At 38.0% G+C, this 24,710-nt stretch overlaps 1 protein-coding gene across 16 annotated transcripts in view; it reads right to left on the minus strand.

The window, feature by feature from the left end:
- Positions 1 to 693: 693 nt before the first annotated feature.
- Positions 694 to 24,710, minus strand: part of NRXN3 (neurexin 3) — a 984,867-nt gene continuing 960,850 nt past the window's right edge. For 10 of the 16 annotated variants that reach the window (XM_065635029.1, XM_065635036.1, XM_065635033.1 and 7 more), the window contains one exon: positions 694 to 995. In XM_065635029.1, coding sequence (XP_065491101.1) covers positions 694 to 995 — 302 coding nt within the window. Of the gene's footprint in view, positions 1,620 to 24,710 lie in introns of all 16 variants that reach the window. The other 6 variants (XM_065635025.1, XM_065635040.1, XM_065635037.1 and 3 more) reach the window with 2 other exon arrangements.

A 24,710-nucleotide genomic window follows, 5' to 3' on the forward strand; every position in this document is an offset into this window, starting at 1 on the left:
ATTTTTTTTTCCGAGATTTCTTCTCAAGTCCTGGTTCACCCCCCACACCATTCCTCTCCACCCTCCCCTCCCACACCCAAAAGTAACAAAAAAACCCCAACAAACAACCAAACAAAAAACAACTCAAGAAACAAACCAAACCAAACAAAAACCCAACAATCTCCAAAATCATTTATTCCCCTCCTCCAATCTCGAAAAATTATATGTATGCTGGACATGGCCAGATCAGTTTGTTCATTATTTTTTGTTGTTTAATAATGTTTGCATTTTTTCTTTTTCCTTCCTTTTTTTTTTTTTTTTCCTTAAATAAGTAAACTGAAAAATTATTGATACAGTCAGGGATCACGAACATTGTTAAAGACTCACTTGGAGATATGAAACAAGTAAGCCATGAAGTCTTCTACCTTTGCAGAAAGTTCAGCGGAGGAGGAGATTTGGAGACATCCAAGTTCACTAACAGGGCAGAGCTGTGCGTGCCATCTCCAGAACGCTAAGTGTGCTTTATAATACATTAGGGCAGAGTTTGCTGACTCCAAGCGATGACTGAGACAATAACAGTCACTGCTGAATTTTTTTTACCAATACTTTTTCCCACAAACGATATCTCCCAATCTTGTTTGCTGCAATGGTTCTGATTTTTCAGTTAAATCTCATTAAGTATTTCTATATTTATATATAAATAAGTATTCTTTTTTACACATAATACTCTTTGTCCTTGTTTTTCTGTTTCTTGTGGCCGCTCTTTGAGCTCTGCTGCTTCTCCTTCATGAGCGTGCCATTGCTCTGGGCTGAGTTGCTGATGTAGTTCCGCGTCTCGTCCACCTGATAGGACCCTTCGTCCCTGTTCCTGTACTTGTACATGGCGTACAGGAGGATGAGGATGCAGAGGGCAGCAGCAGCCACAATGCCGACGACCATCCCCGTTGTGCTGCTCGACTCACGGACCACCTCTGAGGCCCCCGGAACCCGTCTGATTCCTGGTTCTGTGGGGTTTGCTGTGGGCACATTACGGAACATGGGGGAAGTGATTAGCGGGCTCTTCAGCTTTGTGCTGTCTAGCTCATAGGCAGTGGGCAACGGAAGCAAGACTATGTCAGGCTGGGGTTTGAGCTCACGGTTATTCATTTTGCCAGCTGGCAATTTGGGTACCATCCCAGTCGAGGACGAAGCTGTGGAGCGGATCAGCTCAGGGGACAAAGACGTGGTAGTAGTCCTACCAGTTTCGGAGACTTTGTTAGGTCTAAAGTCCTTGGATTCCCACTTGGGTGCGTGTGCTTTGTAGCCACCTTCGAAGATTGAAGTGGAAAGACTCTTATCTGTTACCAAGGAGAAGGTGGTGTAAAAATCTTCATCATCAGTAGGGGGTAGGTTAGAGTCAAAGGTTTCCCCTGAGCCATACCCAGATATCACCAAGCCATCATCATCACAACCATCGCTGCCTTGGTCCGACAAGCAAGGTAACCCCGCCTCAGAGGTCATGGACAGGGAATCTTTGGTGGTCTCAATAATGGTGAGGAGGGGGCGAAAGGTAGGGGGAAGTGTAATGAAAGGTGCACGAGTAGCAATAGGAGGGATATCTAAAGGGTCTTCTACAAGTAGAGGGATAACTAATTCACCTCCTGGGATGCAAAAGAGAAAAAAAAGAAGATTAGTACATTTTAATGACACATTTTCAATTCACTTAACTCAAGGGAGCTAGAGGATTTGGGCATTATGAAAAAGCGTTCTCTCCCTAACTACACTACCAACATACTTTCCTGGGGGTGCCTGTCATTCTTCCCTCCCACCCTGCTTTGATGTTGGCAAACTGCATGTTCCATTTCCACCTTCTTTTAGCCTATGCCAGGTACATACTGAATGTCTTGGGACCAAAATTTATTTTTATTTTTGAAGATACTCTCAAGTGACTCTGCGGACATCAATTTTTGGTAGTAATCTTTCTTAAGCATTTAGATACAAGACTGTTAAAATGAAGTACTTTAGACTTCCATAGAACAAAGTTGTCCTAGATGGATTTTACTGCTCATCTTGCCAGTTTTTCCTTCTGTGATTCTTTTCATTTAAGATGATATTGGCATTTCTTCTCTTCCATTCAAGTCTGCGCTCCTTCCGTAGCAGTTTCTAAGGCCTTTCCCTAAGGCCTTTCCCATTCAACCATCTCTTCTCGATTGTTGCCTCATTAATCAATTGTGGGAATATTCATGAAAGTGAGGGATGGAAAAAGAACCAAGTACTTACTGGGGTCCATGAAGGTACGGAGCTCTACTCAACACTTGTTCATCTCTTTTTATTCTTTCTTTACCATTTTGTTTGACACTAGGGAAGCCTCTTTCCTTGCATCTTTTGGCACTAATAACGCCATACCATCTTGATCTTCAGTTTTTCTTTATATTCTTTTACTATAATTTGATTAAAAATTTAGGTAGACTTTATTGTGATTGATGATAAAACTGAATAAGGACTCTGATAACACAAATTAGTACTCGAGCCCAGCAGTGGCTGGGAAAACAACATAAGTTTTCTTCACACCTACTGTTACTTCTTTTGTGAACAGGGCTATATTTTCCTAGGGTGATGGCTACCTGTCTACAAAACACTAAAAATGAGGCAGGCTTATGGTCTACTCTTGAAGTAGAACAAGGAAGCTATATCTGTAACTTTTGTGCTTTCCCACAGTGTAAGCTGCAACAGAAACAAGAAAATCAGTGTGTCGTTTCCAAAATTTGGTTTCTGAGCAGCAATATTGCTACTTTTAGGGTAGTAGTCTTGTTTTGTCTATTTATTGCAATATGACTGTCCTTCTGTATTTGAGCATATGGATAATTACTACTCCATTGGTTTACTCTGATGTGGAGGCATAAGTAATTTCTTTAACTCATTTAGTCCAGATCATATAGTTTTCTTCTGACATCAGGTCAATGACACTTTTTTAGGGTGAGCCATATTGCTTTTGAAAGTTTGTGTATAAATTCTCCCTTGGGCAATTTTTCTTTGGCTAGCCACTTAAACTAGCTGCATTAAATGTAAACTGAAGATTTCATCTGACACCATGAGTAGTCATCTAAATCTATTGGAAGGGGTGCAACTCAGTAGGAAATATTTCTAATGCATGGGAAAAATTTCTTTATAATCACCATTAGCTAAGGAAAGATATGCAAAAGGAGTTTTATCTTCTAAATTAATAATTTTACTGGATTTTACTTATGTATTAATAACTGCTAATGAACAGTTTGGCATTGTTATGATGCTGAACAGCATCAGGGTCAAAATTCTGCTCTTTCCTACCTATACTATATATTGCAAGCACTTGTTTCCCATTGAATAGTGCCAGCAATGTCCATGGGAGTTCTATAAAGAATATGGTCTAAAATCATAATCCCTTCTAAATATATTTGGAGAGCAATGTATTTGAACAAATTACATATTGAAGATAGCAATATACTGAAAAATGTACTTAACAGTTTGATTAAATCTGCATAGATGAACTAGCAATATGCCTTATTCTTATCCTTAATGAGAAATTAAGTGGTGACACAGTTTAATCAATTGAAACTGTCAGATTTATCTCAGGGGTACCAGGGTAGAAATTAGGCCAAAATAATAAATGTGGTATTTTACATAGTCTCTTAACCTACTTTCATGCAAAGTTAGTTTTAAGCTAAGATGCAAAGGGTCAATTTAAATACGTTTCATTTTCTGAGCTTCCTCAGTATGTTCATACCATTTCTGTTACTGGATAAAAGAACAAGAAAAAAGTTTTACATGTGTAAAATAATGGCAATCCCTTCAAATTACATATATTAAAAAAAAATTATGGAAATAGCAGAAAATGTAGGCTGCCAAATGGCTACACAGCAATTTGTACTTGTGCATCTGAGCTGTATTCTGTGTAATGTAGAAACTGGAGCATGTAATATGATTTATATATGTCCAGAAGCCCTATCCGTGGTTAGAGTAGGGCATCTATAATCTCTGCAAACAGGTGGTCCCAAGATAAACTTGCAGTATGCCTCAGAGGGAAAGATCATCTGTGTGTCTGGTACAAAATGAATTTTAAAAAAATAATTTAAGTGCCCATTACACAAAATTGCATAATTTGGGAATATAAGTTCCAGAAAGTCAGGGATAGGTAATGTCCCTTTAAATGAGTTTTTAAGATCAGTGTTTTGCTGTTAAAAATAGTATTAATCTGTGATTTTCAGGCACCATCTGTGACACCCAGTTGGAAAAGATCAGTCTGACAGCTTTTAATTGCTCATCTAGAACTTTAAAGTGCCTTTGTTCTTAAAATCTGTTACACTGGTACACAGCATTTGTATGCAGTTATCTGCCACTCGCTGGAGCAATACTTCGGGCAGTTTTCTTCCAAAGACAAATTATTTTGGTCCTATTAATGATTACTTTTCTTGAAGGTATTAGTAATATTGTACATGCAATAGGAAGACCTTTTTTTCTGTCCCAGTAACCCTTCCCTTAAAACCAGTTCTACATTTTTTGTCACTGTTGAGGACTTGAGTCAATGATCAAGACTACTGCAACTATAAAATAATTATGGTCTTCCTGAAATGTTAAGAAAAGTTGGTGGTGGGGTTTCACATAAGTGATGGAGAGAAGATCAGAGCTTTTTGATTCCAGCAGGTCTGTTGGATGGAAGACAATAGGACAGAATCAGGAATGAGTTTTACAAATTTGTAATCTCACAATACATGTGAGAGGAGAAATAACTTTCATCTCAGGAAGGCTAGATTAACACAATTATTTAATCTCAGCGCCTGTTTCATTCCAAAATGTCTAATGATCCATTCTACGTTTGCTGTATATTAAAGAAATGACGAGATTGTTAGAGGTCCTTCATTAGGAATCAGTTCTCCATCAAGAAGTTAATTTGTTACATTTACTTAAGACAACACACTTTTGGGGACTATCAGGGAGATGGCTGCAAGGGTGGAAATGATGCTTCGAATTTTTGATTTTTCTGTCTGTAATGGAAGAAGCTGTGAGACTGAAAAAAAGCTGTGTGGGAGAAAGTAACTCAGGAAAAGCACTCTAGGTATCAAAGCTGTTTTCTGTTTTATTGCTATGTTAGGCATTTATACAAAACTCACAGTAAGCTAGAACTTGTAGGTCTAATAGGACGCAAGCAAAAAAATACTTTTTGAGGTATGTGATTTATAGCAGAGTTAAAACATCCTTTAAAATGGTGTGATAAAAATGCCACTCAGTCTAAAAGAAACATGTTATTTAAGGATAACAGAGAATGTAAAATCTGAAAAGCACAGAGAAAAGTGTGAGAAACATGACCAGCAACATCTATGGAGGGGAGCAAGTGCAACCTTTCGTATCATACCTGCAAACGCTGGTATGTACTACATTTCTACTTATAAAGACACAAGGGGGAGTCTGAGGGCAGGCAGATGACAAGTGTGCATGTAGGTGGAACCATCTATCATGAAATGACAGCTGAGGCAGCAGGAAGCTGCCTAGAGCCAGAGGTCCTTTGATGGGGAAGTGGTGCCTCTTGCCCAGGGCCCCACGTTGGTTTAAAAGGTAAGCTCTGAAAGATTTAAAAGATGAAGTGCCACTGAATTGCCAAGAACATCTTACATGGGAGTCAGATCCTGAAAGATTTGCTGTGGAAGGCAAATGGTTTAAAGATTTGGATCTCTAGAAAAAGCTGAAGAGAAGCCCCTGAAAAACCTCACATCACACTTGGGAAGGGAAACACATTTGAGACAGGTTTTATGTTTTTATTTTCCTATCTGAAGTTTTGATTTTTCTCACAGTGTCTACCATTTTTTCAATCGCAAATTTAACGCTTTGCAGCCTTGAATAAAACGTACAGCTTTTATTTCCAAATTATTCTGTGCTTAAATCAAAATGACAAGGCTGCCACCCAGTTCGGAGCATGGCTTTAAAACAAATAGTCATATGAGACTTAGATTCTATTTGGGGATAATATGGACTGTATCCTGGTAGTTATAGGTTTCTTTTCCCCTTTTTCCTGTTGGCTGTTAGGCACCAGTTAACAGCGTTCACTGATACACTGTGAGTTCAGGATTGCTTTAGCAATCCAAAGATTTCACAAGGATTTTCCACTATTATTTTTCACCTAAGCTGTGCTTTCTCTCCATGCAGGGATTGGATGTTTCCCAAACAGAAACACAGTTTTTAAAAAGCTTCTGTTGGCAACACACCACCAAAGAATTAAACAAAAAGGAAACAGATAAAACGCTTTCCTCTGCAATGATATAGACACAAAATTAGTTTGTCTGTCAACAGTACAGTTGCAAAACAAATCTATGAACAGCAAACTGGAAGCACCACTGAGAGAACTGGGGTCTATGAGGTTGGAAACTTCATACTGAGCAGCCTAGTGCTCTTCTTGGCCTTCTCATTCCACAAAGAAAACACAGTGAGCATATATTCCTTAAAAGTTAGCCTTTAAATCTAGCACATATACTATTTTCACAGAGTTGTGCTTTTCTTTAAACTACCAAGATCACTGGGGATATAAAAGGTCTACTTTAGCCTTGGAGCTGCCCTGCTTTTTGCTTTATGAGTATATTTATAGATATATAATTCATACCTCTGGGGTTGATCTCCAGTAAGAGTTCTCTGCCACTGGAAAATACAGAGTGTTAAAAATTTAATAGAAGCCTTATGAACTGTGAGGATGTTGCGGCCGAGTCATGAATGCAGAGGGCACAAAAAAGCTAAAATTGCAGCAGCCGCCGGCTTTCATCTTTAGAGCTGCAACTACTTCACTGGAGACTCCGGCATCAAACTGACACAGGACAAAAGGCACACAAAAATGAAGCCTGAAAGATTCATCTTCTCCCAGTGATGATAAGGGACACACCCTTATATTCTCTCTCATTTCCAGCTGTGGTTGAAAAGCTTATAAATGCCATCCAAAAAGGCTGTACAACTTAGCCATTTCTGCAGGTCCTTGAAATTCTGCATCCTACGTTTGTCATTTGCATTTTATTCTTATGCTGTTCCTCTGAAGTTTGACTCCACTTTCAGTATGAAATACTTGCCACAGATAATAATTCCTTACCTTTTTCCCCTCTGTATCAAAATAATAATACCTTATTAAATGACTGAGTTCATAAATTTCAGTCTAATGGTGTTTTAGTTAATTCTCCTTTGAGTCCTCTGGGGAAATTATTCAGAACATAGTCCCTGATTCACAGGAAAGATGATGCTAACAGGAAACTTAGTAGATGAACATTCTTAATATTTTCTCCTCTCTGCAGTCTGACTTAATTGCAATTGACAGTCGGTAGTAGAGAGAAAGACATCATTTTCACAATGGAAGACTGCAACTTTTCATCTCAAATATCTCCTTTTCCTTTCAGAAATTATATAGTCCTTGAAGTGATTACATAAAACTCTACTTCTTCTGGTGGAGTTGGTTGAAAATCTTTCCTAAGCCCCCCAACCTACACTAAAATACAGTGGTTATTGTGGTGCTTCTTAATACATGGCTTATGAGCAACAGGAAGGTAGAGAGTTTGAGAGGTGATGAATCCCATGGTAGTGCTAGGCTATGTTTCATTGCTGTAAATTCTTGGTTACCTTTGTGCAAAGAGTTTCAGTGAAATGGATACTAATACCTTCCAGAGAGGACCTGACATCATGTCTGTGGGCAGGATTCTACAGTAAAAAATAAGTATTTCGGTGCCCAGACACTGAGCTGCTCTGAACCAGTTGAAATGTGAGCTCTTCTGTCTCCCATCATTATTTGGAGGTGCTGATCTCTTCTCCCTGTCATTCAGTGATAGGATACTTGGGAACAGCTCAAAGCTATGCCAGGCGAGATTTAGACAGGACATTAGGAAGCATTTCTTTACCGAGTACTGAGAGGGTGGTCAAACCCTGGAAAAGGCTTCCTAGAGAGGGGGTCCATGCCCTAAACCTGTCGGTGTTTAAGAGGGATTTGGACAATGCCCTTAATAACGTGCTTTAACTTTTGGTCAGCCCTGAAGTGGCCAGGCATTTGGACTAGATGATCATTGCAGGTCCCTTCCAACTGAAAAATATTCTATTTTAAACTCTTGATTAAGTGGTCACAGCTTCCTTTTCACTGTAATTATTTGTTCTGTTTTCAGCATCAGTTGCTCAAGGGACTTGACAGTTGTACCTAAGATACCTATCAAGCACAGCATTACTATGCAGGAATACTGAAAACATATGTGCTTATAACAAAGTTCAGCTGCTTTTTTTCTTTTCTTTTTTTTTTTTTTTTAAAAGCTCATTTTAAAAAACATAATCCAAACCTGTTTTGAAATAAGGAAATTTTAGAAGTTCAGGATGTGACTTTCAGTAGGGAAGTGTCTGCCAAATGTACCATCTTTGCATTATATTAGGAAGCCTGATACTAGTATTAATATGATGGATGCATTTACCTAGTAAGAGTACACTTGAGAGTATCATTTAGACTGGACATCAGGTAGATAATCAACGAAGAAAAATGATAGGAATAAAACCCTTACATGGGAATAAAGTAGGAATGATGTAGAGCTGCAGCAGGAAGACCCTGAGAGTTACCAAAATGCTAAAGAAGTCTCACCGTTTTTACCTGACATGAAGGCTACACCACCAGACTACAAAAAATGTCAGTAGTGTGAAAGGAAGTGGCTTTACTGGTGATTCACTTTGGGAAAGGGAAAGAAAGCTGTAGAGAGGGACCAATAAAGAATAGGAGAAAACTACCACAGGCTCCTTCACCCCCTCCTATGCGCAATACAGTCTGGTAATTGACAACATACAAAGATCACATAACATAAAGGCAAATACGAACTGATTCAAAAAGAAATAAATTAATTTATACATTTTTCCTAAAACAAACCCATATACTAGAAAATAAAAATGCCACAGCAACAAGGTCAGAAAAAGGAAAACATAACAAGTCATTCACTTTATCAACAAAAGAAAGATTAAAACCTACGAGAACTGAAAAAAAAAAAAAGATGAAAATCAAAAACATTATTCCTTTAAAAAAAAGCCATAAAAAATACATAAAAATATTTAGAAAGCATACCACATTGATTTCATAACAGTCAACTTACATCAACAAATTGCCCGCATGTTTTTTGGCATGAAAGGAAAAATTTACAAAAGAAAGTTGTGTAAGAATGCTCTTGGACAAGAAGCATTGCCACATTCTTGTAACTTGCTTTTTTTCGTTGTTGTTTCTTAAAAACTTTTTTAGCAAAATGTTTATTATTTCTTTTTTAATATAATTGTTTTACAACAAAGGGCGATACAGGGAGGCAACAACACATACATCCACACCACATAACATGAAAAGAAAAAAATCTTGCACCTTAACAAATTAGAACTTGTTTGGTTGTATTTTTTTTATCTTACGTAAAGTTGTCAGCGTATTACAGATGAAAAATCCTGTACATTTTATAGAATTTATTTTTGCTTGTTTGCATATCTACATATATAACGTTTTCTGAAAATCAAAGTTTGTTGCTTTTTTGCCTTTTTGGTCAATTTGATATATATTTTTTTAAACATTTTCTTTTTTTTCTATAATTTTTGTGTGTGTGTGTTTTAAGGAATGGATGACTGCACATAAAATTTTAACGATGCTAAAGAAAGGGGTGGCAGAGGGGAACTTATGGGAAGAAAAAATGCCTAGGGTGGATGGAGTGGAAGTGTAAAAATCTATGAGTGTACTACACAGGAGATGAAGATGATGGGAGTGAATGTGTAAGTCAGTTGCCATGTCCATGTAAGGGCGGTACGGAGTGATCTAGCAGCATTAGAGCTTCTGGCTGTAAGGAAGGGATGGGCAATATACAAAAACAAATGAGCATATTCATGCCCATCAACAAAAAGAAAGAACAGAACTCTAACATTGACAATCTCACAAACCCTAAGTTGCAACTTCTTCAACATGCAAATTACCAAAAAATTAATAATTATAGTATTAATATTTACATTTTCATTAAAAGTTCTCAAATTATAAAAACAGTTAAAACTTTTCCCTACTAAAATAGCAGTAAAAATACATAAACTAATAATAATAATAATAACCAGAGAGTAAAACAAAAAACCAAGGAAACTAGTTTTATGCATTGGAATTAGAACAACTTCAATCTGTAGCTACCCACAGCCTCCTTCTTCTAAGAATCGTCTTTTCTCAAGTCCATCAAATTGACATCAGTCTTCTCAATAATTTGAGACAATCATTTCTCGAGCACATCGAATCACTGTTTTGAATGTAATGACTGTGTTGGCACACCCCTTCCCCACTCTCAAATTAGATTGCTTTTATATTCCGATTATCTGGAGAATCTCAAAAATACAGCTGTGGGATTCTGCCAGTGAAGTAGTTCGTTATTTAAAGAGGGAAATAGAGGGAAAAATTGCAGAAAACAATTCATAACTCTTTTGTTTTGTTTGTTTTTTTTTTTTTCATTATTAGATTGGAACAAACCAAATCTAAGATAGAAATTCAACCACTGAAAAGAAATACATCAAAGTATAACTATGAAGAGATATACTAAAAAAAAAAGCAAAAATGAAAAAGAGAACCTTGTTCCCAGTAAGAAGGGATATAAGAACAATCGTGGGGTTTTAAAATTTTATTTTTAGAGAAAAAGGTATTCCACACACTTTCAAAGATGAACGAACCAGATGCATACATTGCAAGGAACAGACAAAGCAGTCTAGGGACACTTTCATCATTTGGATATTATTTTTTTTTAATGATTGAATTTTCTTCCCTTCCCTCCCCCTCCCATTTAAATTTGCTTCCAGTTGTTGGCCAAAAACCCCACCACCCTCCACTGTTGCTTTTTTTTTTAATAGATCTTTTTTTTAATCACTTCTTTTCAAAATAAACATGGAGAAGAAAAAAAAAAAAGGACGTGCAGTCTGGATGTACGTCATAAATAGACATAGAAAAGATAGAAGAAATTGGCTGAGATCGACAAATGGGTTATATAATAGCTTAATTTTACTGTAGGATGTTAATAATAATGCATGCTTAAAGTAAGTTGCATTTAGGGAAAGTAGAAAAACAGAACAGCAAGCAAGGACTTGAGGGGGCGGGTGGGCAGAGGAGAGGGAGGGGTGGGCAGGGGGTGTAGCATCCATGCCTCTCCAGAAAGGGCAAAGCACATTCCAGCGGGTTCTCTGCAGTTCTGGGGGAGGTCAGAAGGGGAAAAGGGTAAGAAGAAATCATAAGCTATGCTAGGATGTACTTTTTACCCTGACTATGACCTTGCGTTTGCATCAAACACTCAAAACTCCAGACTCCAGCCCTTACTTGGGCCCTAACTCTTCAGAGTATTCCCGAAATCAGTGGCATTTATTTTTGTGCCTAGTCAGATTTGGGTTATTCCTGTAACTGTTGATCAGCCTGAAAGAAGGGTGAAGAATTAGTTCTTATAAATGCACTTTGCTATGCTGGAAAAGGCTGTGGCTGTCGTGAAAATTTATTTGAAGTGCAGTTATTCAGAGTTGCTGTCCATGATTACTGCTGGGGGCCCACCAGTCAGCAGCATTTGGTACTAAGGCCACATGATTTTGCATAGGCAAACCTGCCACTCCTAGCATTAAGACTGAAACTAGTTCCTTCTATGCTACAAGAGGATTTAGTTAGAGAAGTTATTACTAGTCAGTTCTATCTGAGTCTTACTAAAACTGGATCCCAAATACTATGTGTTCTAGAGGGGTCCTTGGCTTCCTCTGAATTTGCTTGACCTCACACAGGATGTCCATATTTTTCTTGTATGAGGACCATCATCCTAACATCAGAGTCCTTCTAAGAAGGAACTCAGGATCCCAACAAAACTATCTGTTCTTCCTGATGTTTTAGGAGAGGGCAAATGTTGTATATAAAGCTTTCAACTCTGTCCATGATGAATCTCTCCAGGAGACAGGAAAAGCAGGCTCCAAGCACTGCATGTGCTTTGGGTTTCCATCAGGAGTGCCCAGAAGATCATTCTGTAACCCATCATAAAGGTCACACTATCACCAATCAGTTGAAGTGGGTGGCTATCTTGACCTTGAATTTCTGGGAAGAATGGGGTTATCCACCCTGTTGATGAGGCATTGGGTACTTCTGTGTAAATATGGTACTAACGAACAGGTAGGATGTTTTTGTACTTATTGAGATGAGGAACAATAATACCTCTAAAGCCACTGAGAGATCAGTATTATTTCTGGGGAATGTTAAGTAAGCATAAATAACACAAAACCTAAATAGTCTGATTTGGCTTTAGATGCATTACTGAAAAGTGCCCACTTTTAAGTGGAGTTATATGGGAAGACTCTTAACTCCTACTTCAAATTGATGAGGTTGTGCTGAGTACCAGCACAGTGTGTCTGTAGCTGGAACGTACCATGCCTCTGCTGGAAGACTGCACTGGAACTACCTCCTACGCCCCTTTGGAAAACATGTTAGGAAGGGAAAAGGTCCAACCAAAGAAAAGAAAACCTGGTCAGGATGGTCTCAGGGACAGAACATGCAGGTTACAGAAAGCAAAACATTGGTCTACAGAGGAAATTTTGGGGATTCATTTGTGGATCAGAAAAGATTGGCTAGACATAGAAAAAAATGACGGAAGTGAGGCCTTTTCAGAACTCAGTGGAGTTTTTTTTTTTTTATAAAGTTTCAAGTCTAGTGTCCCTGGACACCACTCCCTACCAGGATTCTGACCCTCTGGTTTAATTGTACTTAGGGCGTTTCACAAAGAGGCATTTAAGCTTTGAATTTTAATCAGTATTTGCTATGACTCGCAGCTGGATTTTCAGAGTAGTGAAATATCCCCCTTCAGCACAATAGAATTTAGTGCCTTCTCTTTGAAGCGAAACAGACTGTGGGGCATGGTCTGGTTACCAACTGTGCAGTCTATGCCAGGCCACGCCAGAAAATATGCCCTATTTGATGATCAATGCCTAACTCATCGCATGGGGGCCTGGAAAAGCCTTTTACTGCCTGAAAGATCAAAAGAGCTAAACAACCACAGCTGGAGCCAGAGACACTTAAAGAGATGACAAGATTCTGTAAAGGAAATCTTGATGTTACAGTCACAAGAGGATCTGAAGGATGCTAAGCAACTTTTTCTTTACTTGGTCAATACAGAGGTGCTTCAACAGAAGGAGAGTTCTTTAGAAAATCTGGGTCCAGCAATTTCTGCTGAGGCTGGGAAAATCTTCTCCAGTCTTTTAAAAATCTAGCTGTTAATAGTCAAAAGTAGATGTCCTAATTCGAAAATTGGATCCCAAATGTTTCCACGTGAAGCTACACAGATGATATTTCATTACTTAACATGTAGCAAATTATTCCTCAAAAAGAGTCAAGATCAAAAAGTCTACCCATTGCAGCCTTTTTGTATTTTCAAAAACTTGAAGCAGCTTGAAGGACTGGGAATACAGGCATCTGTACTATCAAGGCGTACAAGCTTCTTGTTTGAAGGACTGAGCCAAGATGGCTAAATTTTTCAAATGAAAAAAATCCACATTTAAAAAAGAAGACATTTAAGTGCCTTGTTCAGCAGCTTTAACTATAAATTTGCATTATCTCATGATTTGTTTTCAAGCTGCATTTTAAAATGCTGCTGGCAAAGGTAATGCATATTTCTCTGTGTGTTAAAGAGCAAGATGAGAGCTGGTAAATTAGATCTAGGGCTGCATTACTGCCCTCAGGTTCATGCTAAGATCTGGAACTTCTGTGTCTTCTACCACTCTAGTCCTTGGACTCCATCAAACTGACAGTTCATCTCTTCCCTACCATACTGAACATCACAACATCTGAGTTCTGTGAACTGCAACATAACTCTATCAATATGTCTCATTATTAACCAGCTGTACCAGCTGCTGCTTCTGACCTAGTTGTCCAGCAATTTTGTCAATTCACTTCAAATGTCCAGGAATCCCTGCTGGTCTAATTATGCATCCCTCCTTACTTGATAGATTTTTCTTCCTGTATTTTTGCGTGCAGTAATTGCAAAACAAGGATAAAGGCAGGATATTCTTTCATTTTTTGTACTTTGACCTAATTAGAACAGGTTCCAAGGCTTTCAGCACTGAAAGGAAGTATGCATTTCATCACTGCATAATCTGGGCTCTCAAACTGCTGTTACCTTTGTGAGTTTACTTTATACATCAGGCAGCACCCTTTTAGGGTCATTTAAAGCCATATGCATTGGGCAAGGCTACTAATGACACATACTTGTAAGCAGCTGATACTATAAAAATATCAGTGAAAAGAAACAAATGGAGAATTTCCAGTGAACTGGAAAATGTTCATTTCTCTGTAAAAAGTTTACCTACAAAATAGAGAAAAAGGTACTGTTAGCTATGCATTTGCTTTTAGCTTGAAGATGTGTTAGCAGCATTTTCTTCTCTGGCTAGAATATTTTGGTAGCAGAAATGTACATTAAATAGATAAGGGGAAAGAAATCTACAAAAATCTCCACTTCAGGCATGTATCTATACACCAAGGAGAAGAATCATCTTCCCAGTTTCCAGTGATCTCACAGTAAAATAAATACATACACAAACACAGACTAAGAGACTTGGTTCTGTCCCTCTCCCTAAAGCTGGTTAAGTACACTCTAAAACTGTTTGTAAGTTAGTGAAATAATCTAATTTACCTCTTTGCAATATGAACAGTAGAAATGCCTGATCCAGCAAGAAAACCTCCTAAGAGCTATAGATGCGGGCTGACTTTTCTGATTGTCCATAACTCAGTCATTATCTGACACATGGGGAAAATAAAAGAAAATAAGCAGAAGAGGTGGTTTGCTCTATAGGATAAAGTCCCACGAAAGAGAAGGCAGATGGGGGATTCTGGTAGGAATCTGGGGTATTTGCTATTTCTAGATGGTTCTGCCTGCTTGTAGTAGCTCCCAAAACAACCTGTTCATACTTGCCTGTTTTTAACCTTTCTCAGAGTAGTGCTTTTCAGACATGCAGCCAAATGAATACTTAGCAGATCACAAATATCAAATAGCTTATAGATGATTAGAAATACTAATTTTCAATGCAACCCTTCATCCCCACTTCCAAGTCAGAATAAAAATCTGTTCCTGTGATTTCCATTGTTTATCTGCACTAATCTAAACCAAAAGAAGAGTATTCGGTTAGGCAGTCCTTTACAAAAGACAGAGAGAGAGAAATAGCCTAAGAAGAGAAATTATTTCTATCACTTCTGCCTACGGGCTCATCTGAAGCTCAGAAATAAAAGAGCTCATCTATAGTAAAAATGTCTACATGAGCACCACACGCCATCCTGTTTGTTTGTGTGTGTAAGAGTTAATTAGAGGGGCTTCGTTATAGCTATGAACTAGAAACTATCCAATACAAAAGCACATTTACAGCTATCAGAGCTAAGGAAATCATAGGACTAAACCGCCACGGCTGTCTGAGGTAAAGAGTTTTTCAGGTGTTTGCCATAACCTTATTATCTTTTCACATTCCTCCAAAACAAAAAGTAGTTTGATGCTTCCAGTGCTAAGTAGTCCATCCAATGTTGCTGGCCTGAAAGATTCTTCCTGTGCATCTCTACTCAACCGTCTCTTTCTCCTGGGACAAGGATCTGATATGTTTTTTTTAAGACTAAAGATTGACGTTTGTAGTCAGCCCAGCTAAGGCTTTTTTTATGTAAAGCTAAATTTATTTAATCCTAAAAGTCAATCACATGGGAAGAAGTCTTACTGAATCCTGAGGATTTTGCAGCCACAAACCAGATCCTCATACTGACAAACTCAGTAGCAGAACTTCATCTGATAATTTGAGTGGGAGCAAGAATAGTTTACTGTCTTTGGTCTAAACTCATGCAGCAAATGTTTCTTGTGTATGTATAGTATACTAAAATGTACATAAGTTTTTGCTTATCTGCAAACATAGAGCAGCAAGGGTATCTTAGTGTCTCCTCCTTTCTTCAGTGTATACAGCTGTGAAGCGGACAGGTAAAAATACATGCCATCAGTTTGCTCAAATGCCAGTGAATACTCCATGGCTACTGAACTCCTTCTTGGTAGTTGTATCTCAAGAAGCCTTATATCGTCATACCATTTAATATTATTTTTTCTAGAATGTACCCAGGAAACACATCAAGGCAACTCTCAAATATGCCATCTATGGGATCACTAGGTACCTCTGTATAGGAAACTTGAGTTAGGAAACTTCTCAGGGATAATTACATGGTAAAATTGAAGAATTTAGGAAAATCTTAGACTTGGGACTGATTTCAATGTCCAAATCTTAAAACAACACCTGAAATGTGTATCTATGTAAGGAGTGTATGCTGTACTGAGATACTTGATGGAAACAGTGCCTAGGTGCAGCTAAATCATAACCACATGAAGATCTAGATACTTGAGTGCTGTTTTGTACCTAACGTTACTGTTGAGTCCATATTGTCCTCTGTGGGAGTTGTGCACCCAAGTTAATTGATGCATAACAGTTATTCCTATTATCTCCTCCATTCATATGTAATTATTCATAAATATATTTTCATATTGGATTCTTTAAGAAGTCAATTCAGCTGAACTTCAGAAGTATACAAGACTCATCGTCAGTGCAATATTTTTAATCACTTGGATGCTAGGCCACACTTGCTATTTCTGTTGAAAGATCCTACAAAGTGTCGTATTTCATCCCTCAGCTAGCGTAAGCACATTACACTCACAAAGTCTGTAGCTAGTTCACCTGCAACTGACTCAGTGGATGGAACCTCCTCCCTTGCTTTGTGAGAGGAAGGTCCAAAGCACAGTAGATTCACTGTAAAAAGGTTTCTCTTGCAAAGAACTTATCTTCTGATGGCAAAGTAGTGATCCTCATTCTGCCCTCAGTAACCCCTCTTCTGTTAATATTTTCTGCCCCTCTTAAAGACATAAATCAGTGCTGGGAAGAACCTGTACTGCAGCTATTATCCAGAGATAGCTGCTGTGCTTTTATCTTGGAGCTGTAAACAAAACAAAGCAAAACCACACAAAGAAAAAGCTTGTCCACTTCTTGGATGGGTGAGTAATCCAGGATCATCCTAGGCATTACTTATCTCTCTGGAAGACATTCAAGATCTAAAGCATGTCACTTCATAAGTCTCTTTGGTGAAGCAGCTACAGCTTGTTACGGAGGATACATCGGAAATAGTACTACTACAGTCCTTTAATATGGACCTTTAACAGTGTACACACTGGACTAAGACAATTTGTGTGACAAGCTGTAGAAGAAAACAGGGGTGTTAACGAATGAGGAAAAGTTGGTGACGGTTTCCAACTAGAAAAACATATAATTTCCTTGGAAAGTACACGTAGCCAAATATTGCAATAACTGAAAAGAAACATTCAACCATGTCCATTCAGCATTGTGAACATCTGTCTCTGGTAAGATGTGAAGAGACATTACAGTGTGATTGTTGGGCAGAAGCTTACTCCAGTAGGATTTGAACAAGATTCATTCACATCTACACCTCTAGGCTAACTGGGGTGCAAGAGTTGAGAATTGAAGTGGCCTATTCAAACTCATATAGAAAAACTGTGATAAATCAGGGAGTCATAAGCACATTTTCCAAATGATGGCTTTTCCAGCGGTACAGCCCTGCTCATAATGTTACTCTTCTTTGGGTTTTGGATGTCAAAGTATGTTCTTTCTGCTGTGGATTAACTTGGAATAATGTTATTCCTGTATCAAAATTGAAAGAAAACAAGCAAAAAAAAAGGTAGTTAACATATTGGAAGTTAAATCTTGACAGTGCAAGAGGCTACTGCAGAATTAACTACTGTGGACAAAACCCTGAAGAATGCAGAGAAAAATACCTCAGTGCCAGCGGCTGCAGTTAAAATGAATTAGACAGGAGTTCATAGAAATTTTTGATTTGTAATATTCATCATGCTACAAGAAGTCTTTTGGACTCCAGAACTGAGGACAAGCCCTTCAGTCTCCTCTTCAGCCAAGAACAAGTCAAAATATTCCTCAGAATTAACAGAAAGGTTGCCTCAGAGCCATGCTGAAAAAGTTAGGTCAAGCTCCCAATCAGCAAAACGAGCTGCTGTTGGGTACACTAAGGCTTTGTATAATACCTTGTTACCTGTAGAGGAAAAATGTTACGTGAGAGACTGTTATTGATGAGCAGCTCACTACCAAGTAGACTGCTGAGAGGTTCTACCAATTACCATTGGGAAGTGGTAGAAAACCTATATTGAGTGAACACAAATAAATACAGCCATAACTCCTCCTCTGAAAAGGAAAAAAAAAGGAATGTCAACCTTTTGAGCAATATGTTAGGTGTCGTTCTCTCACATCAGTTCAAAGGATGTGAAATGCTCTTTCCTTTTGATTATACTAATGTTTAAAAGCACCAGAATCCCCTTGAAACTTCAAGCAGAGGTGTTTGGAGACAGAATGGCAATGACTATTAATCCATGATTTGAAGTAAATTCTCCCACTAGGTAGCACTTGTAACTGCATCGGAAACACTATAGAGCCAACTAATGTGTGAACTGTCTTGCTCTGAAGCACTGCAGGGGAGCTCTTTGTAGAGGAGCTTTCAACATGTGAGCTAGTTCTGTCTATCGTTTGGAAAAGACAAGAGGGGATAGTGCTGTGATTCAGGCATTTAGGGATGGATTTTTGGCAGGACTTCTTGTTTGTTTTTATGGGCAAGCTTAACACTAGCTGGGAAGTGGGAAAGCATGAAGAGAGGGGGTTGCTTTTGCAGATTCCCTTTTCAAAAGTTCAGGATTATAGTATTGAAAGGCTGCTGCAGGCAAGTTTGAATCCTCTTTTTCAACATAGTGAATGACTGGAATAAACTCTACTGTGATTCAGAAGCCAAAGCTTAAGCTGTTTATCAGAGGTTGCATTATAGCAAGAAAGTGGCTGGGAAGGGTATTTGCTCTGTTTTCATAACAGATTGAACCAGAAGAGAAACAGATCTAATTCCAAAAGTTAAGCCACTTTAATTTCGATGATAATGATGATACTTGGGTGTATTTCAGAAGCACAGGTAAAGATAGTATGTCCATGAAAAAAGCTGAGGAGCTGGACACCAGAATTCTTCTGGTCCATTCAAACTTCAAGGACTTTTGGAACAAAAATTCAGGATGACTGACTTCTGCTACTTATTAATTCTGCTTACCTCATTGGTAAGCTAGGTGGCCACGGCATCCTTTCTCTCTTATCTTCACACCATGGTAAGATAACTTTTATCCCACTATCACAAATGTTTGTTTTCTTTGTTAGAGGAGTTAGAGCACTAACTTTCAAAATGTGTGTGTGTGGTTTTATTTTTAATTTAAAAAACCCCAGCAACAACAAACAAAGAAACAAAAAAACCAACCAACCAAAAAAACCCCAAACCACAACAGTTCATAGACCAGGGCAGGTCAGATTGCTGCTGAATTACTATTCAAAGAGATATATAGCTATACATTTGAATATATTTCCCATATGACTGCTTACTGTATTACCTGGAGTATTTACATTCAAACTTTAGGGTCATTGTTAGAAAATCAGCTAAAAGATGACTTTGCATAGAAGTTAATATCATGTCTGAGCTTCATGGTTTATTAATTCACAGGAGCATAACAATCATGAATACCTGTGAAATGAAAGTTAACTGCAGATCAAGTCTAATAGGATGGAAAGTTAATTAGAAGAAGTTAAAAATAAATCTTAACATATTAGGTTTTCCTCTGCTATGAAGTAAGACATTATATGGTTAGATTTTAATAGGCAAGTCTATTACTTTCTCATAAGCTCTAATTTCCTTTATCTGTATGAGCCACAAAATTTTCTCATGCAGACTTTTTTTTTCTGTGACGCCATTATTTCTATTCATATTCTTATTCCAATTGACGGTCTTAAGCACAACCAAAACAGAGATGGAACTGGAAATATTATGTTAAAAGAACAAACACTTTATTGGGGTAATTCAGCTATTGCCAAACTTGCAGCTTTGAACTGTGTGCATGAATTAAAAAGGTGTTCAAATTCTAACCTTAGTGCCTTGAGATTTACTGGCTTATTAGGGTATTAATGAACAGCACTGTTTTGAAGTTAGAAGAAAAGTTTCACCTTCAAAAGACTCATTTATAAACACTTCAGCCTGTCTGGGTTCTTCCTTGCTTTTGCAAAAGGACACTAAATATAGACAGGCACAAGGACCAACATTATGCTGGTGAAGAACTGGCAAGATTTGCCTGTTATTGCCAGTGCCTAAACAACGCATGCTAGTCTTTATTGGTAAATATAAGTTTTTAATTCGAAGTGGCTTCTTTTCACAGCCTTCCATGGCATTGAGTTATCCATCACAATGGAAGCAAGTCAGAAGCCAAACTGTCAACTACTTGATTTCTACTACTTGTTACACAGGTACATGCAAAAGACACTCAACTTCTCATTATTTCAGGTGCCTCACTCTTGGATATGTGAATGTCCCATGTTTTCAGAAGTGTGTCTTTGCTTGTTTATTAGCTAATGAATCCACACAAGACACTCAAATAACTTTGATGTAAGTTGCCATTGCGCATTATAGGTCCATCACAATTCCTTATTATTCTCTTAGTTCAATGCCCGGTAATTTAGTAGTGGTAACCACAGCTGAAAAATACAGAGAAAGGGAACCAAGTGGCAATTCAAACATACAACTACAAGGAGCAGGATTCAGCACAGAAGCACTTAGCTTTAATATAGATGACAGCTGTAGGTGCTCTGCCTTCATAGGTGAGGAGGCAGTGCATAGAGTTAACCAGAAAAGCACTTCATTTCTACTCTTCCCTCAGCTTCACCTTTCCCTTAGAAAAATACATCCTACTTTGAAAACACTGTCACAGGGTTCCATGCTTATTGTGTCTCATTTCCAACTTAAAAATATCTGATCTATTTCCAGCTCTAAAGATGTTCTTCACACCAACTCTCTGCCAACCCAGTGTCGGGATCTGAGAGTCAAGTTCAGGTCTCCTATCATCACCACTCATAAGAAAAGACTGTAGGTCAATGCCTGCCCTCAGTGACATTGTAGGTACTCTATTGCCTTCAGCGGTTTTACAGAAATATGACTGACTGAACTTCTAAATTGGATGTAGGTAAACGACTCCACTGGAGAAGTGAGAAGCAGATTGGAACATGGCCCCAGCTGGAGCGCTGTGTGGGCTCCGCACGGACCAACAGGATACAAAACCATTAAAGCCAGTGGACTGGACTCTAAAAGCAAACACACATATCAGTGAGGATGAAGAAAGACTGTTTTTTGCTCGTCTATGGCATTCAGGCATAGCTATGAGTGAAATTGTTCCTTTCGCTTTAACAAATACGGATTTTCACACTGAAAATTATTCAGAAACATTTCCTCCCCTTTACTAGTGAAATTCTTTTAACCTCAGCAGTAATTTTTCCTCCTCTTTCCTCTGAAGCTGTTACATGCCCTACAAATCCTTTTCACTATGCATGTCCCAAACCTTCTTCATGTTTCTCTCAACTAAAGCTTGTTAGTGAGTCACCAAAGGAAGCATATTTCTGACCTTGCTGATTATGATTTTAATATTTTAATATTTCTAAAGTGGAGACAACAATATTCATCCCTCTTACTAAAGGTCTGAACAACTTCTTTTTAATACCTGTAAAACATTTTTAAAGTCTGAAATAAACAATGCCACTGAAGTCTAACAGTACGTTTCTGGTCAAACATGGGACCTGACATATAGGGCTGAGTATTCTGTCAGATAAGACCACAAAGATCCAGAACACTATCAAGTGCAGAAATAAACATGGAAGTTGCAACAACTTAAAGACAAGACATATTTTCTAAGCAAAAGGAGGATTCATCTCTGCTCTCTTCAAAAATACTGGGCTTAAAAAAGTAAGTGAAAGTCAGAAGCTGCTTGATCTCAGAAAACCAACAGGCATTTCTCATGTATTCAAGCCATGTATTGTAGAATAAAGTAGAGCACTGTAATGCAATACACTAAAAAATGTAGATTATATGCACCTTATAAAAACAGGCTGTTGTGTTCTACAGCTGAGCTTTGAAAAGCTCCAGCTAAAGTCTCTCCTCTATTTTAACAATACAGATTTTTTTTTTCAGACTATGATTTAAGGTCTAGCTAATTCTATGTAGCAGGTTGGTTGTTTTTGTGTTGTTTTGTTTTTTTTTTTTTTTCATGTGTAACTATACAAATTCAGCCCTAATCCTACAAACTACTAAATACTTTCTACTTTCATGAATCCCAGTGAAAACCAAAGGGACTCAGCATCTCATCAGGCTGCCAGTTTTCCAGGCATGTGGTTAATGCAATTAGCAATTATGCATGTACGTACATACATACAGGAATATACACAAAAGTTCTTGAATTTTTTGACCATAAAAGTATTTAATTTGCATCCAGATTTCAAACTGCGATGGAGATCCAAGTGCTGACTGCTTCCTTTTCCAAAAGAAAATTCAACATCCTGCTCATAAATGCTCTGGACAAAAGGTTTGGAAGAGAGTTATAAACAAGTGAGGAATATGGTGGAAAAAATTCTGCTCTTGGTATTTTAAGCCTATTATCAAATGCAGCCTCCCAGAAATGCTCGGGGATTCCTTGGGCATACAATTATTATTATTTTTTTTTTTTTAATGCATGCAACATATTTCCTAATTCACTATTTCTGATCTGATGTTCACTTCTGGCAAACTATTCTACACGTGAAACCTAAGAACATGAATTGCTACTCACCTGCAGCAATTTCACACTGATAATAATGCTTATATGCGTTATTGCTAACTCACATTAGCACTAAGTGAGAGGTAGAGCATGTTCATAATTTCTTACACTACATTCACAGAGTCCTGCAATGTGACATGGAGGCTGTCTCCTGGGGACCAGTACAGGATATTACCAGCACCCTGTTCTCATACCTAAGATATTTGCTAGAACTAGCTGAAATCTATCATTGTATTCTGTAACTGAGTAATACTTATGTTTTTATATATATGCTTACACATGCATATATATGTACTATGTTTTACATATATATAGATATGTTTCTACACATGTATACACATATATGTATACATATATATACATATATCTCCCTTAATTCTTCTTTCCAGCACCTTTCCCAGGGTGCCAGTCAGAGACGCAGAGCTCAGATTTCTTGGATTTTATAAAAGGAAACTGCATTTGTCATCCCTTAATCCCCTGTTGCAGAGCATCTCTTTCCTCCGCACCAGTTCCCTACGCTTATTAAGCCTTCCAACTATTTTCAGAACTCAGGGTGTGTGTGAGCAGAGACCTCCCTGTAATGGAACAGAGAGATAACTGTGCCTCTCTGCACGGCTTTGTCACTGCCACCCCTGAAATGATGTGTACAGTTCTATGCATTTCATTACCAGAAAAGAACAGCACAAGACAAAACAAGAGAAAACTGATAAAGAACTGCTGTTCAACAAGGAACAATGATCTTTGCTCTAAGCTGATGTCTGAAATCTTTAACTTCACTGTAGATAGCTCATTGGTCTTTTTTTTTTTTTTTTTTTTTCATTTGCTGATATCTTCCTTGAATAGGAAAATTAATGTAATATGACACACCACAGCAAAAGCTGTCATTGCCCTAACATGACTGGATCCTCGGAAAAATGACCTCCTGGAGCATGTATCTGACAGAAGGTTTAAGAAATCTGCAGGATCAAAATGCAACCTTTGTTTAAGAGTGAAGGAGAGATTAACTGAGGTTTGAAAGTGAAAGAAGAATTAAGACTCCAAGGTCTTATTTCAAGTCCTGCCATTCAGACAGTCTTAAGGGCCTGGGCCACGAAAGGATTAACTGTCTCGTGTCAGCATATAAATCTAAAATTTAGATCTTTGAAGCAAATGCTCAGCTACACTAATATCCACAAAGCTCCTCTCAGCCACTGGAAAAATTATGGCAATACGGCTATAAAATGCTGTTGGAGCTATTGGAATCCACACATGCAGCCATCTCTAGGATCCAGCTGCTAAAATTCATTTTAAAGAAGCATGTTGACTGTGTAGGTGGCATCAGAGATCAAATCCCAATAAATGCAAGAGTCAGTACTGCTTTAATAGAGATTTTAAGGCAAAATAAGTAGTTATCAATAACAACTTATATTTCAAATATCATCGTGAAGTTACGCCTTCCAAAAGGTCTGTTTTTAAAAGTACTTCAAATGGTTGTTACCTCATTTGGTCCTCAGATTCCTAATTAATTAGCTTTAATGGTAGGTAAGTAAATTCGGAATGGAAAAAGAAACAAAACTACTGAAGTTCCTCAAGACACTTTAAAGGTTTCCATGTGAATACAGTGTTCTCACATGAGGAGTGCCAAACTTGGCAGCTCTATAGAGTTTCTTAGACTACCTGAATTCAGCTCATGTTTGGGCACTTGCTACCTACGAGACAGGCCAACAGAAAACTTGTAGCTTGTCACCAGGAAGAAAAGGTTATCTGGGAGTCAAAAAACAAAACAAAACAAAAAAACAAAACAAACAAAAAAAAAATCACAGAAGAATAATGAAACTGCTGGTTCAATAGAAAACGAGGTATAGGTGACCGAGATTCATTTTTCCTGTGCTATCACCCTGCGTTTGCTGTAGAAAGCATGACCTGAACGCTCATTCTTCAGCAGAGAACTGTGTAAATATCTTTTCAGAGAAGGTAAGATTGGGAAAAAATTACCACACCAGTTTTCCCCACTCCTCCCATATGGAGGAAGAATTACTAGTAACAGAG

This window comes from Caloenas nicobarica, chromosome 5 (genome assembly GCF_036013445.1).
Source record: "Caloenas nicobarica isolate bCalNic1 chromosome 5, bCalNic1.hap1, whole genome shotgun sequence".
Lineage (NCBI taxonomy): Eukaryota > Metazoa > Chordata > Aves > Columbiformes > Columbidae > Caloenas > Caloenas nicobarica.